The sequence below is a fragment of the Mustela erminea genome, chromosome 15 (assembly GCF_009829155.1).
Source record: "Mustela erminea isolate mMusErm1 chromosome 15, mMusErm1.Pri, whole genome shotgun sequence".
Lineage (NCBI taxonomy): Eukaryota > Metazoa > Chordata > Mammalia > Carnivora > Mustelidae > Mustela > Mustela erminea.
The window spans coordinates 56,364,708-56,379,427 of NC_045628.1; the positions used below are offsets into that span (position 1 = coordinate 56,364,708).

Below are 14,720 nucleotides of genomic sequence, written 5' to 3' on the forward strand. Positions count from 1 at the left end.
ATTTTTTCCTCTCTTCCCCCATAATCCTTTGCCTTGTTTCTGAAATTCCTCATATCAGAGAGATCCTATGATAATTGTCCTTCTCTGATAGACTTATTTTGCTCAGCATAATAGCCTCTAGTTCCATCCATTTCATTGCAAATGGCAAAATCTCATTTTTTGATGGCTGCATAGTATTCCTGTGTGTGTGTGTGTGTTTGTGTGTGTGTGTGTGTGTACACACCACATCTTCTTTATCCATTCATCTGTTGATGGACATCTAGGCTCTTTCCGTAGTTTGGCTGTTGTGGACATTGCTGCTGTAAACATTGGGGTGCACGTGCCCCTTCAGATCACTACATTTGTATCTTTAGGGTAAATACCCAGTAGTGTGATTGCTAGGTCATGGGGTAGCTCTATTTTTAACTTTTCAAGGAACCTCCATGCTGTTTTCCAGAGTGGCTGCACCAGCTTGCATTCCCACCAACAGTGTTGGAGGGTTCCCCTTTCTCCTCATCCTCACCAACATCTGTCTTTTCCTGACTTGTTAATTTTAGTCATTCTGTCTGGTGTGAGGTAAACAACCTTCTTTCTACATCACCATCCTGCCTCAGAAAACTTCGGTTTTTGAAATGCTTTCCGTATGCTCTATTTTATTGACAATCATGCAGTCTGTACTAGTAAAGCTTTTGTCAGAGACTTAATATCTAGCTTTATTTCTTAACACACATAACAATGAAGATCATTAAAAATATGCAGACAAAAAATGAGATATAATTTTTCTGTTATAAAATTGACTGAATTTAGAATAATTTTGTACTGATGAGTAAGTCAGTGTGAACTTTCTGAAGACCAGCCTGGCAGCATATATATGCATACATACATATATGTATACATAACACAGTCACATGTACTAACATACACATTACTGCTCAAAATAAAGAATAATAATCCCACTGTTTTCTAGTTAGCTCACAGTGCTGTTTGTTCAGTTCTTGCTGCTGCCTTTATAGAAAGACACAGATAAACTCATCCAGCAGAGTGGGACTGGGATAATGAGAAGGCTAGAAATAACTAATAACATATTCATGTTCTTGACCCGGCATTTTCACGGAACTTATCCTGTGGAAGTAACAAGTTAGTGATGCAAAGATTGAGGATATTCATTTTAGCATTGTTACAGAGAAAAATTAGTAATATTCTCAGATCCTTAGTAAGGTATTAATGAAGTAACCCGGGCCCATTTTGAAATTATTTAATACTTTTATTTTTACTTTAATTTTATTCTTTTTTAAAGGTTTTATTTATTTGTGTGAGAGTGAGTGAGCGAGCACACAAGCAGGGGGAGCAGCAGGCAGAGGGAGAAGCAGGCTCCTCATATCGAGCCTGATGCGGAACTTGATCCCAGGATCCTGGGATCCTGACCCGAGCCAAAGGCAGACACTTAATGAACTGAGCCACCCAGGCATCCCTTAATATTTTTATTTTAAACTACAGAAAAGTTAGAAGAACAGTACAGAGGGCTTTTTTTTCTTTTTTACGACAAAAAGGGTATTCTTGTACATATTATAGTCATAGCATATCCCTTCAAATCAGTTGATTAAAATCAAATAGTACTACCTAATCCTTAGACTTTATTCAAGATTTGCCAGTTGTCTTCATCCTGTTTTATAGCAAAAGAATCCAGTGCAAAATCTTGAATTGTATTCTTTTGTCAGGTCTCTTAGTTTTCTTAAATCTAGAACATTTGGAAGTCTTTCCTTGACTTGGGTACTCTGTATGAATGCTCTCCATTATTTTATGAAATTTGAGTTTGATGTTTCTTCATGGGTAGATTGGAGTTACGTATCTTTGGCAAGAATATCAGTGAAGGTGAAGCTGGGTTCTTACTGTATTCTAGCAAGGTTTGCATGTTTTCATTTTGTCCCATTACTGGTAGTGGTAACTTTGATCACTTGATTAAGGAGAGTCTTATGCTTTTTCATTGTAAATTTATTCTTTTCGCCTCAGGTGGTACTTTGGGACTATGTAAATATTCCATTCCTCATTAGATTTTCCACTTTATTTTATCTTGGTTAGTATGAATTCTTGATTCCTGTTTTAGTTAATGGGTCACAATTTGTTAACAGTCATCATTTATTCTGATGTTGAAATTGTCCAAATGTAGCCATTGGAAGCGCCTCCTAAGCTGGTTCCCATGTCCATTTTTTTTCTTTATTGTGGTAAAAACAAATAAAAATTTACCATCTTAACCCTTTTTCAGTGTACATTACAATAGTGTAAGCCCTGTGGCCTTTTGACTTGTCTTTGTCATTCTTTGAACACTTACTTTTTGTCATAGAAAAAAGGTATAGATTCATCTTACGTATTTCTGTCTGAGCCTGAAGTCCCATATTTTTCCATGGATCCTAGTTGTTTCTAGAGAATGATATTTAGAAGCTAAGATCTGGATACTACAAGTGCTCATTGTTGTTGCCAGACCCCTTCAGGGACAGAGTTAGGGAGTATATGTACCATACACATTTACATCTATATTAATTTGTATATTTTTATATTTTGAAAATAATAAATTTACACCAGTATCCAGTTCTAGTCCAACACCACTGAATGTTTTCAGTTTTCTCCCTTTTCCTGTTTGTACCAATTTTCTGAAAGTGAAGAACCTGGTTCCTGTTGTATTTAATACATATTCACTTACTTGTTTGGGCCTCTGTTCTACTTGTTTAGAACCCCATCTTCCCCACCAATGTGAATGCCCTCCCCACCTGACTTGGGCTATGGCATCCCCTATTAGGCTGCTGCTTTTGCAGTTCTCCACAGGGATGTTCTTTTCAGCGCATTCAGACTGTCATCCCCTCCTGTCCTCATATACATGCCTGTTTACCCCTCTAGGACTCCCAGCAGCGGGCTTTAGGTTTTCTTCCCATGTGAATGAGCTGACCCTGCTACCTTCTAACACACTTCTCATTGAGCCATCCTTTGTGGGGATGCCCTCCTTACCCTCCGGGGCTCTGACACCTTGCCTCAGGCTACCTCTTCCGCCCCAGGTACTTGTTTTTCATCTCATTTAGTCTGTGCTTAACCCTGCTCAACCCAGTCTGCAGATACCTACCTTGCTTGGCTTCACCTGATGGTGAAATTTTGAGCTGAATTGTTCAAGAAGGGGATGTATGAATAGGAATTCAAAACAAAACCAAAAAATCCAGGGATGCCTGGGTGACTCAGTTGGAAGAACGTCACTCTTGATCTCAGGGGTTGTGAGTTCAAGCTCCACATTGGGTGTAGAAATTACTTAAATAAAACTTTAAAACTTTAAAAAAAATGAGGGCACATGAAGTAATAAGCACCGGGTGTTATATGCGATTTATGAATCAGTGAATGCTACCTCCGAAACTAATAATACAGTATATGTTAATTAAATTGAATTTAAATAAAAATTTTTTCAAAAATCTTGAACCAGTTAAAAGTTTTGGTATTATTTGGTTGATTCACTTACCTTGGAAAACGAGGTGTTTTATTGATCAGTGAAAAGTCTCCTCCTATTGGTGTCAAATCTAAGATGTATTTAAAAATAACAAAAAGGAAAGACAAATGATTAATTTTTTAAAAAGTCAAGAGGAATGGGGCTGAAGTATAAAGAAGTAGCTGTGGAGTATTGAGAAATGGACACAGAGTAATGAAGGAGAAACTAACTGCACAGCGTTAGGCATTCAGTGAAAGGATGGGCCACATGTTTGCTTCATTTATGTCTGAAGGTATTACTGTGTTAATGTTTTTAATTTTAACTGTAGTTCATCATGAAGAGGATGTATTTTATTGGTAATATTGAATAACAAAAGGTCATATATATACCAAGACAAAAGAATATGTAATCATTTAAAAATAAGTCTTGAAGTCTTCAAGGACTAGTTTTTATTCTGGAAAGTGAACTCATCCAGAGCTCTTCAATCTCTTACCATTCCAGCTAAGATGAAGTTATAAATAAATACATGAAAATAAAGTTGTCATCCCCTCCTGTGTTCCCTAATTGCATCTGGGTGATTTTTTTGAGTCCCCCAGACTAGAAATGTCAGCATGGTCTTTAAACAGTCCTTTCCCCCTTGCTGCCTATTTCCAGTCATTTCCTCTTCCATCAGTTCTGACAGCTCGGATACCCTGCCACACACTCCTCCTCCCATTCTGCCATTACCTGGCTCAAGCCTTCATTACTTTTTATGTGGGTTTTTGCATCAGCCTCATTCCAATTCAGTAAACATTCTACAGGTGCCTTCTCTGCATCTTTGCCTTTGTTTTGACTGCAGCTCCTATGTTGGAAAGGTAGTTAAACCAAATGCTGCTAGATGCCAGGTCCAGAAGTGATAGGGGAAGAACTGCAGTGAATTCATTGCTTGACTATCTGTGCATGTCCTAGGGATTGTTGTTGTGCTGAATTGGGGGTCGGAGAGGGCATTGCTGCCAAATCTTCCAGTCTTTTGAGAGAAGCTGGAAATGCATATTTTGTGTGAAATCTTAGAATTTCTTCACTTCTGTTCTAGGTACTTCCCCAATGAAAAGAGAGTCAACATTGCATTTTAGTATGTGAAAGACTGAGAAGTCCTGCAGGAAACAAACCTGTTTAAGATTCTGAACTTCTTAGTTGGCCTAAGAGGCTCTTTACCACCTGACTCCTGCCTGCCATTCACTGATTTTAGAAAGAATGTACTAGGGACGCCTGGGTGGCTCAGTCTGCTAAGCAACTGTCTTCAGCTCAGGTCATGATGCCAGGGTCCTGGGATCAGGTCCATATCAGGTGTCTTGCTCAGCAGGGAACCTGCTTCTCCCTCCCTAAGATTTTAAGAAGAAAATCTTAAAAGGAAGACTATGCTGGATCTTCTCATGTCTGTGTTTAATTGGATTCTCTTAACCTGTAATGCCTCCATGTTGTTGACCTCACCCCCTCATTCTGTTCATCTTTTGCTGGCTTTCCCATCTGCATTTTCATGACAGTGTGTTGTACCTCTGTCATCAAGTAATTATCCAGTTTATATTGTTCATGTATTGGATCTTTTTTCATTAAACTAAGACCTTTTTAAAAAGATTTTTAAAAAAATATTTACTTATTTGATAAGAGACACAGCGAAAGAGGAAACACAAGCAGGAGGAGTCGGAGAAGGAGAAGCAGGCCTCTCACTGAGCAGGGAGCCCAGTACAGGGCTCGATCCTAGGACCCTGGGATCGTGACCTGAGCTGAAGGCAGATTCTTTTTATTTTTTTTTATTTTATTTTTTTTAAAGATTTTATTTATTTATTTGACAGAGAGAAATCACAAGTAGATGGAGAGGCAGGCAGAGAGAGAGAGAGGGAAGCAGGCTCTCTGCCGAGCAGAGAGCCCGATGCGGGACCCGATCCCACGACCCTGAGATCATGACCTGAGCCGAAGGCAGCGGCTTAAACCACTGAGCCACCCAGGCGCCCCTGAAGGCAGATTCTTAATGACTGAGCCACCCAGGCACCCCAAACTAGGACCTTCTTGATGATAAAGACCTATGTTCATACTATACCATGCACTTGGTAAAATGCCTAATGGTTGTAGAGTAGACGCTTAATGACAGAATGAGTGGTTGAGCCACTGAATGAAGGCAGGTTGGAACTTGACCTGGTGTGATGGAAAAACATTAGTATTCTAACTGTTGTTCATATCCATTTTATATATATTCTGGTTCAAGTTTCTAGGAGCATGTTTTGTACTTTATTCTTTTGTTCAAGTGATACGGCTCTCAATTGCTTGAGGAAATAAAGTTCATGCTCTGTACTATAATACTCAAGATATCCCATGTTCTAGCTTCAGTTCTCCGTCTTGGTTTATCTCCCACTATTGCTTTTTTTTTCAAATTAATTAATTAATTAATTTTTAAAAAATTTTTTAAAAAAATATTTATTTATTTATTTGACAGACAGAGATCACAAGTAGGCAGAGAGGCAGACAGAGAGAGAGGAGGAAGCAGACTCCCTGCTGAGCAGAGAGCCCAATGTGGGGCTCGACCCTGGGATCATGACCTGAGCCGAAAGCAGAGGCTTTAACCCACTGAGCCACCCAGGCGCCCCAATTAATTTATTTTTTTCAGCGTAACAGTATTCATTGTTTTTGCACCACACCCAGTGCTCCATGCAATCCGTGCCCTCTCTAATACCCACCACCTGGTTCCCCCAACCTCCCACCCCCACGTCTTCAAAACCCTCAGATTGTTTTTCAGAGTCCATAGTCTCTCATGGTTCACCTCCCCTTCCAATTTCCCTCAACTCCCTTCTCCTCTCCATCTCCCCTTGTCCTTCATGCTATTTGCTATGCTCCACAAATAAGTGAAACCATATGATAATTGACTCTCTCTGCTTGACTTATTTCACTCAGCATAATCTCTTCCAGTCCCCATCCATGTTGCTACAAAAGTTGGGTATTCATCCTTTCTGATGGAGGCATAGTACTCCATAGTGTATATGGACCACATCTTCCTTATCCATTCGTCCATTGAAGGGCATCTTGGTTCTTTCCACAGTTTGGTGACCGTGGCCATTGCTGCTATAAACATTGGGGTACAGATGGCTCTTCTTTTCACCTCATCTATATCTTTGGGGTAAATACCCCATAGTGCAATGGTGGGGTCATAGGGAAGCTCTATCTTTAATTTCTTGAGGAATCTCCACACTGTTCTCCAAAGTGGCTGCACCAACTTGCATTCCCACCAACAGTGTAGGAGGGTTCCCCTTTTTGAACATCCTCTCCAACACATGTTGTTTCCTGTCTTGTTAATTTTGGCCATTCTAACTGGTGTAAGGTGGTATCTCAATGTGGTTTTAATTTGAATCTCCCTGATGGCTAGTGATGATGAACATTTTTTCATGTGTCTGATAGCCATTTGTATGTCTTCATTGGAGAAGTGTCTGTTCATGTCTTCTGCCCATTTTTTAATATGATTGTCTGTTTTGTGTGTGTTGAGTTTGAGGAGTTCTTTATAGATCCTGGATATCAACCTTTGGTCTGTACTGTCATTTGCAAATATCTTCTCCCATTCCGTGGGTTGCCTCTTTGTTTTGTTGACTGTTTCCTTTGCTGTGCAGAAGCTTTTGATCTTGATGAAGTCCCAAAAGTTCATCTTCACTTTTGTTTCTTTTGCCTTTGGAGACATATCTTGAAAGAAGTTGCTGTGGCTGATATCGAAGAGGTTACTGCCTATGTTCTCCTCTAGGGTTCTGATGGATTCCTGTCTCACGTTGAGGTTCTCCCACTATTCCTTAGTGTGTATTCTTCCAGCCAAATGTGACTACATTTCATGATCAGACTCTTTCTGGCTTTGCTCAGCTGATACTTCAGATATTCCTGTCTCAGCCTATTGAAATCCCGGTACCCTTCAAGACTTAGCTCAGGTTTTTTTTCTCAACTCTTGAAAGGGAAGAAATGGTGTCCTATCTGATCCTGGCACATTGGGGCTCTCTTATTTAACTTTAGTTAAAATGTTACAGATGTAATTTTTATATCTTCTGGCTGATGACAGAGATCTTTTTTTAAAAAAAATTCTTTTTAAAGATTTTACTTATTTATTTGACAGATCACAAGTAGGCAGTGGAAGGCAGAGAGAGAGAAAGGGAAGCAGGCTCCCCGCTGAGCAGAGAGCCGGATGCAGGGCTGGATCCCAGGACCCTGAGATCATTACCTGAGCCAAAGGCAGAGGCCTAACCCACTGAGCCACCCAGGTGCCCCATGAGGACAGAGATCTTAGACTCTGTACTTTGCTTATAGTAGATATGTAGTATATGGCTTTAAATTCGACTATTACATAGGGTGTAGAAATAAAGATAGAAATTGTAAAGAGATCAGTGCTTGGTTAAAATATTAGGCAGGTTGTCGGGGCACCTGGGTGGCTCAGTTAAAGCTTGTGATCTCTGTCTGTCAAATAAGTAAAAAAATAAATAAAAATCTTTTAAAAAAATATTAGGCAGGTTGTAATAGTGTAAAGTGATACAAACTCATAATAACTACACATAGGATTAATGTGATTTTGTTTTTATTGTATGATTATAAGTAGGTTAGTTGAGGAGAGCCAAGGGTAAGTATTAGTTGATCTATGTAAGTGTCTTAGTCTGTGTAAATATGATGTAGTGTTATTTTTTTAGTTTTTAGTGTACACTTGAAGAAAACATGAAATCTAAATAAAAGTTTTTCCTTTCTTTTGTAGGAGTCAAGGAAGGACTGAGGTGAGATTATTTCTATGAAAATTTTATTTAAAACATAAGATTATTTTACTATGTATTAGTAATAGTAAAAAGAAGGTGGTATTTGCATTCTGGAAAACTCCACATCAAACTAGTTGCTGATGGTGAGGAACACATAACAGTGTAAATGCCACTTTTGTGTAAATGAATGGACTCCTGGTTGTTCATTCTTAGCATTTTTCTGCTTTGACCTAAACTATCCCATCTCGGTACTGTGAGGCTTACTGTTGCTTCAGTAATGCTTCAACATTATTTCAGTGTGACAGAGGCATTTTTGTCTGGATTTTTCAGGGCTTTAGATTTTGACCCATTAAGTCTAGGACGTAATTGTGGCACCTATCACATAGTAGAGAAATATTTAACAAATGGTTCATAATCTTTCCTGTGTGGTTGGGAGATTAGTATTTCATGTTTATAAATCTTCTGATGTAAAATGTGATGTTCCCAGGGGCGCCTGGGTGGCTCAGTGGGTTAAAGCTTCTGCCCTCTGCTCAGGTCATGGTCTCAGGGTCCTGGGATTGAGCCCCTCGGGCTCTCTGCTCAGCAGGGAGCCTGCTTCCTTCTCTCTCTGCCTGCCTCTCCGCCTACTTGTGATCTCTGCCTGTCAAATAAATAAATAAAATCTTAAAAAAAAAAAAAAGTGATGTTCCTTTGGGGAGATCTGGTATATAGCAAAAATCATTTTGAAAGAACATCTAGTATGTGGTTTTTATTCTAAACCTCAATATTGCATTATCTTTGTAAATATTTAGTTGTATTTCTTAAAATATTAAAAAATGAAATAGTACCATGTACTCCTACACTAGTCATTAAAACCTAAAAAAAATATATATGTATCCTCTGCTTTTGGGAGTGTTTAAGCTTTCTTAGTAAATACCTCACTTTTCTCCCCCTTAAATACAATTGATTTCTTAATACTCTTACAATATTCACTCATTCAGCAAATACTGTTTCCCTTCTATGTGCCAGGCATTTTGCTATATATTTATTTATATTTATTATATATTTAAATATATATTTAAGTATATGTATTCATAAGGATATAAATGTAACAAGATACGACCCTTTGAATTCACAGACCTTAAGGGAAAAAAAATTTCTGTTTGGAAATAGAATTTCTTCAGCCGTAAACCACAGAAAACATTTGAAAGCTGTCACCTATCTTTATAATAGTAGATTAGTTTCATTATTCTGACAAATGGGAATATATTCTCTTTCTCTGCTTAAGATTCATTTATTTTATTTGGGGTGGAGAGGAGCAGAGAGAGTCTTCAGCAGATTCTGCAGTGAGCATGGAGTCTGATGTGGGCCTTGCTCTCACAACTCTGAGATCACAACCTAAGCCAAAACCAAAAGTTAGCTGCTTAACTTGACTGCACCACCAGACGCCCCGGATTCTCTTTTTATGATGAAGTATTAAAGGTTTTTTGGATAAAGTTTTAGAGAAATGGGTTTTTATTTTTTACATTTTCCCAAAATTTTATTATGAAAAAGTCAAACAAACAATGTTGCAAGAATTTCATGGTTAAGAGTAATTAATATTTTATTTCCCTTAATATATCACATATTTACTCATCAGTTTTAGAGAAATGTTTTAATGTCTAGAAACAGAGATACACGTTTTTTTAAAAGTATTTGTTTTATAATCAGAATTTCTGTGAATGATACTTTGAATACTTAAGCTTGTTGTAATAAGCTCTTGTTAATGTGTCTGTTAGGTGTCATTTACTTTGAATGAGGATCTTGCAAATATTCACGACATTGGTGGAAAACCAGCATCAGTCAGCACTCCTAGAGAACATCCATTTGTCTTACAAAGTGTTGGAGGACAGACATTAACAGTCTTTACTGAGAGCTCATCAGGTCAGTGGGAATAGAATTATTTAATGTGATTCCTGTATATGTTGTATAGATTTTCTGTCTCAACATAGACTTTGAGGTCATTACCAAGGCTTCTCTACCTGTTGTTCTATCTCTATTCATATCATGCTATTTATTTTATTTCTCTAAGTACTTTCCTGTGATTAATGAAATTTTGGCTATTACTCGAGGGTTTAGTTTCCATTTGGGGTATGAAGAAATAGAACAAAGCAGATGGCAGATTGTGGTGCATCAAGCTGTCTTCTAGGATGTTGAAGAAACAGTATTCTGAGTTTTGCCAAGATAAGGTCATACTTGCCTGTTTTGGTAAATCAATATTCAGCAACTATAAGTTGTGCTTTAAAAAAATCTCTTAATATTAGGGAATATTTTAGTCAGAGTTTTTGCTTTTGTGGGTTTCAGTATGAAGAGGGACTTTTTAGTGCAGAGAGATGAACTGTTTGTAATTGGTTTTGACTTCCAAGAAGCTGTGTTAAGTATAGTTTATAAATTTTATGTGCTCTCAGATATTTTACCAGTTCAATAATCAGGAGCAGGTGTTTCAATTTGTGAATTAAATATAGAAGGAGCTTTTTTGCAGTGTACATCTATGTTTATTTTCATTGTTGTTTGATTCTTAACCTTACCTGAATTTAGACTATTACTATTAATGCAGCAGGGCAACTCACTTTAGTGGAGCTAACTTCTCATATCTAATTTAAAAAATTTATTGGTTGTCTAAAGAAAATGATTTGTGGTTTTGTTGTATCTTCTTTAAATATTACAAAGAAAGCTGTAAGAAATTATAAGTGTTAAGAATGTTACTGTTTTAAAAAAGAATATGTTCAGATAAATCTTTTGCAGTGTATTAGATTACCAAGTAGCTGTATAAACTGATCAAAAAGACAGTCTTTTTTTCCCACCCCCCTCCTTGGACATAGAGTGTAACAAAATGGTAAATTATAGGGGTGCCTGGGTGGCTCAGTTGTTGAGCATCAGACTCCCGATTTCGGCTGACGTCGTGATCTCGGAGTCCTGAGACTGGAGCCTCAGGTTGGTGGGGGTGGGGCTTCTCTCCCCCTGTCCCTCCCCTTGCTTGCTCTTGCTCTCTTTCTCTCTATAAAATAAATAAATCTTTTTAAAAATACCCAAATGATAAATTACAACTTTTATATCATGTGGTTTAAGATAAAAATTTTGTTTTATTGCATTATTCTGTTGCTACAAATTTGTAATGTAGTATTATGGGAGGAAGAAAATGTTAAACACATGCATTTTCTCTTGGAGAGGTTTCAGCTACTCAAGAAATATTTATTGTATGCCGCGTTATGCAGGGCATAGCATAGGTGTATCCAAAGACTTTGAAATTTTTTTGTGATTGGCAAGATTTAGCAAGACCTATTGAACCCGTGAGGTTTTCTTTACTTTTGTGGTTGTCTGTGGAGTAGAAGAGGCATATGGCACCAAAACAGGAAACAGGAGGCAGAACCTTGAACAAAAGTTGAACTACACTTGCAGAGAAAGGTACCTTATTTCAGCTTTTTTACATTTTACTAAGTTGCTCATTTTTCGAATGCATGATATATTATGATACAAAAGATAGTGGTTTACAAAGGTGAGGTTTGTTACTCTCAAAATTCATCTTCCATTTTAATCTTTTAAATCCTTTAGTTAGTATTGTGCTCTTTTTGAACATTTTGTGTTCACATTTCTAGTTACAGTGTACTCCAAAGTGAATATGGTATTACAAGGATTATCTTGGCAGGGATATGGAAGAGGATCAAGATTGTCATCCTTCTTCTGGAGTTTGGACAATATGTTCTTGCTTTGTCGAACTGTGGTGATACAAATGCAGATCTAAGTTACTGTTAGATGCTTCCCACCCTAAGGAGCTTTTTCTTTCTTAATTTCTGTTATTTCTGTTTCATGTCATTGTTCCTTGGCTCTCCTTGTAACTTTCTGTGCTTTAATTTCCTTATTTGTGAAATGGAATAAAAATTATTTATATTTAGGTCTAAATAAGAATTTTATAAAACACTTAGAATAGCACTCTACATAATAAATGCTCAGTAACGATTAGCTATTACTGTTATTAATTTTAGATCTTATTTATTTATTTATTTATTTTTAAAGATTTTATTTATTTATTTGACAGAGAGAGAGATCACAAATAGGCAGAGAGACAGACAGAGAGAGAGATGAGGAGAATCAGGCTCCCTGCCGAGCAGAGAGCCCCATGCGGGACTCGATCCCAGGTCCCTGGGATCATGACCTGAGCCGAAGGTAGAGGCTTAACCCACTGAGCCACCCAGGCGCCCCTAGATCTTATTTTTTAAAGATCTATATATGTATATGTATACATATATATAATTTAAAGTAAGCTCCAGGCCAAGTGTGGGGCTTGAACTCATGACCCCAAGATCAAGTATCACATGCTCTACTGACTAAGCTCACCAGGTACTCTATATTAGATCTTACTTTTAAACACTTCAGGTTTTAAGCTTTGCGCAGTGGCAGTATCATAGCCAATGAGGTTTATCCGAGGTGCGATTATTGCTAATTAAACACTTCAGGTTTCAAGTTTATTTTAAGGCATGTGCATGCATTTTAGCTTGTTTGTGTGTGTATCATCTGATTAACTTCAGCCAATAGAGATTTTTATGTTTGGTGTTTTTTGATTGCTTGGATGACTGAGAAAAAGCTCTGTAGAGTTGCCGTTGTTAATAGTGTATTTCCTTGAGGGGCATTGTGTCAGTTGCCATTTCTAATCTTTAAGGTCTCAGTTCTACAGCTGGGTCCCTTGAATCTCTAGGGAGTCATGAATAGACAGCAGAGGCTTGTAATTGCATGACATATTTCAAATGTTAGATGTAGAGTTGCCTGGGTGGCTCAGTTGGTTGAGCATTCCACTGTTGGTCTCAGCTCAGGTCTTGATCTCATGTTCATGAGTTTGAGCCTCACACTGGGCTCCACACTGGGCATGGAGCCTGCTTAAAATTCTAAAGATATATCTTTTGAATTTTGTATTTATACACACACACACACACACACACACACACACACACACACATTGGAGTATTCCTATGTGAGGGAACATGTTTTATTTTTAAGGACTGTTTTGGGTTGGCCCCTTTTTTGGTCCACATTTCTCTACGAAATTCTAAAATATGCATATTTTTCTGGGGAACAGGACTGTAGCTTTCATTGGTGACCCAAAAAAGCTTTAGAGTCCACACTCTAGTATTAGCTTGGTTGATCATGAACTGGCCAAAGTGTGAATAACTGAACCATTTTACAGTGAGTAAAGCCGTTTATTTTACAATGAAATATGCATAAAGCTGGCATTATTTTAAATATTTTTATGTTTTCCCTCAAGCATAGAGCTGTACCAGCTTATAAAAAATTGCTTTTCTTCGCTCTTCACTTTTTTTTTTAAAAAATATTTTATTTATTTATTTGACAGACAGAGATCACAAGTAGGCAGAGAGGTAGGCAGAGAGAGAGAGAGAGAGAGAGAGAGAGGAGGAAGCAGGCTCTCTGCTAAGCAGAGAGCCCGATGCAGGGCTTGATCCCAGGACCCTTGGGATCATGACCTGAGCGAAGAAGGCAGAGCCTTTAACCCACTGAGCCATCCAAGCGCCCCTCTTCACTTTTTTTTTTTAATAGTTTGTGGGTCTATAAAATGTAGAATTTGATAAGAAGAGTTAAAACCTCACTTGTTCCATGTGTTAGGAGTTTAATTTTAATAACTTTATTCCTTCTGTAATACACATTTTGCTGGTTTTTGAGAGGCCTCCTTGAACCAATTTTTTCTAATGATTCAGTTCTACATATTAGAGCATCTTTGTGGGAATGGAGTTTGAGGAGACTGATGATATCTTTTACATTATCTCCTTAATACAATCTGCATTCATTTCATAAGTGTTTTATGAACACAATTTATTTCTAGTTGAGTATTCCTATCTGAGGGAACATGTTTTATTTTTAAGGACTGTTTTGGGTTGGCCCCTTTTTTGGTCCACATTTCTCTATGAAAATATTCTAAATCTATTTCCCTGTTAAATATTTTTATTAGCTAATATCCTTATCTTTCTGCCTTTGTCTAAGGAGAAATTCTTCATGTGTTTGGTCTTTATTTTTCTCCCCTTGGGTCTTTGGTTTAGTATTTTTAGCTGCTATTGGTAATTAAATAACTTCGATTTCTTTGTAATTTGCACCCCATCTTTGTTCAAACTTAGGTTTTCTTTATAATTGCAAATTCTAGACTAAAATTGTTCATTCATCTGTGTAACAGATTTTTTTTTAATGCTGGGCCCTGTGTTAGAATAAGGCTAGACTGGCATACCTGGGGGACTCCGTGAGTTGGGCATCTGCCTTGTACTCCGGTCATGGTCCCAGGTTCTGGGATGGAGCTTGTCAGGCTCCCTGCTGAGTGGGGAGTCTGCTTCTCTCTCTGCCTCTCCCTCTGCTTTTGTTGCCTCACATTCTCTCAAGTAAATAAATAAAAATATTTAATTAAAAAAATCAGAGTTCTATTCAGCTGGGCAGCTGGTATACTCACTACAGAAAGTGCTCTAATGGAGCTGTATATAAAGAAGAAAAAAGAGTAAATGAAAGAACTGGGAATGACTTCA

The 14,720-nt window shown here is 37.7% G+C and overlaps 1 protein-coding gene and 1 non-coding gene across 2 annotated transcripts in view; both read left to right on the plus strand.

Annotated features, from left to right (window-relative positions):
* The window catches only part of GTF2F2 (general transcription factor IIF subunit 2), a 155,997-nt gene that overhangs the window by 18,133 nt on the left and 123,144 nt on the right, over positions 1–14,720 (plus strand). Inside the window, exons 3-4 of the mRNA XM_032314486.1 lie at positions 8,190–8,208; positions 9,945–10,089. Of these exons, the coding sequence (XP_032170377.1) occupies positions 8,190–8,208; positions 9,945–10,089 (164 nt within the window). The remainder of the gene's footprint in view (positions 1–8,189; positions 8,209–9,944; positions 10,090–14,720) is intronic.
* Positions 12,586–12,723, plus strand: LOC116574688. The gene has a single exon (XR_004279441.1). It is a non-coding gene; the product is annotated as a U4 spliceosomal RNA (small nuclear RNA).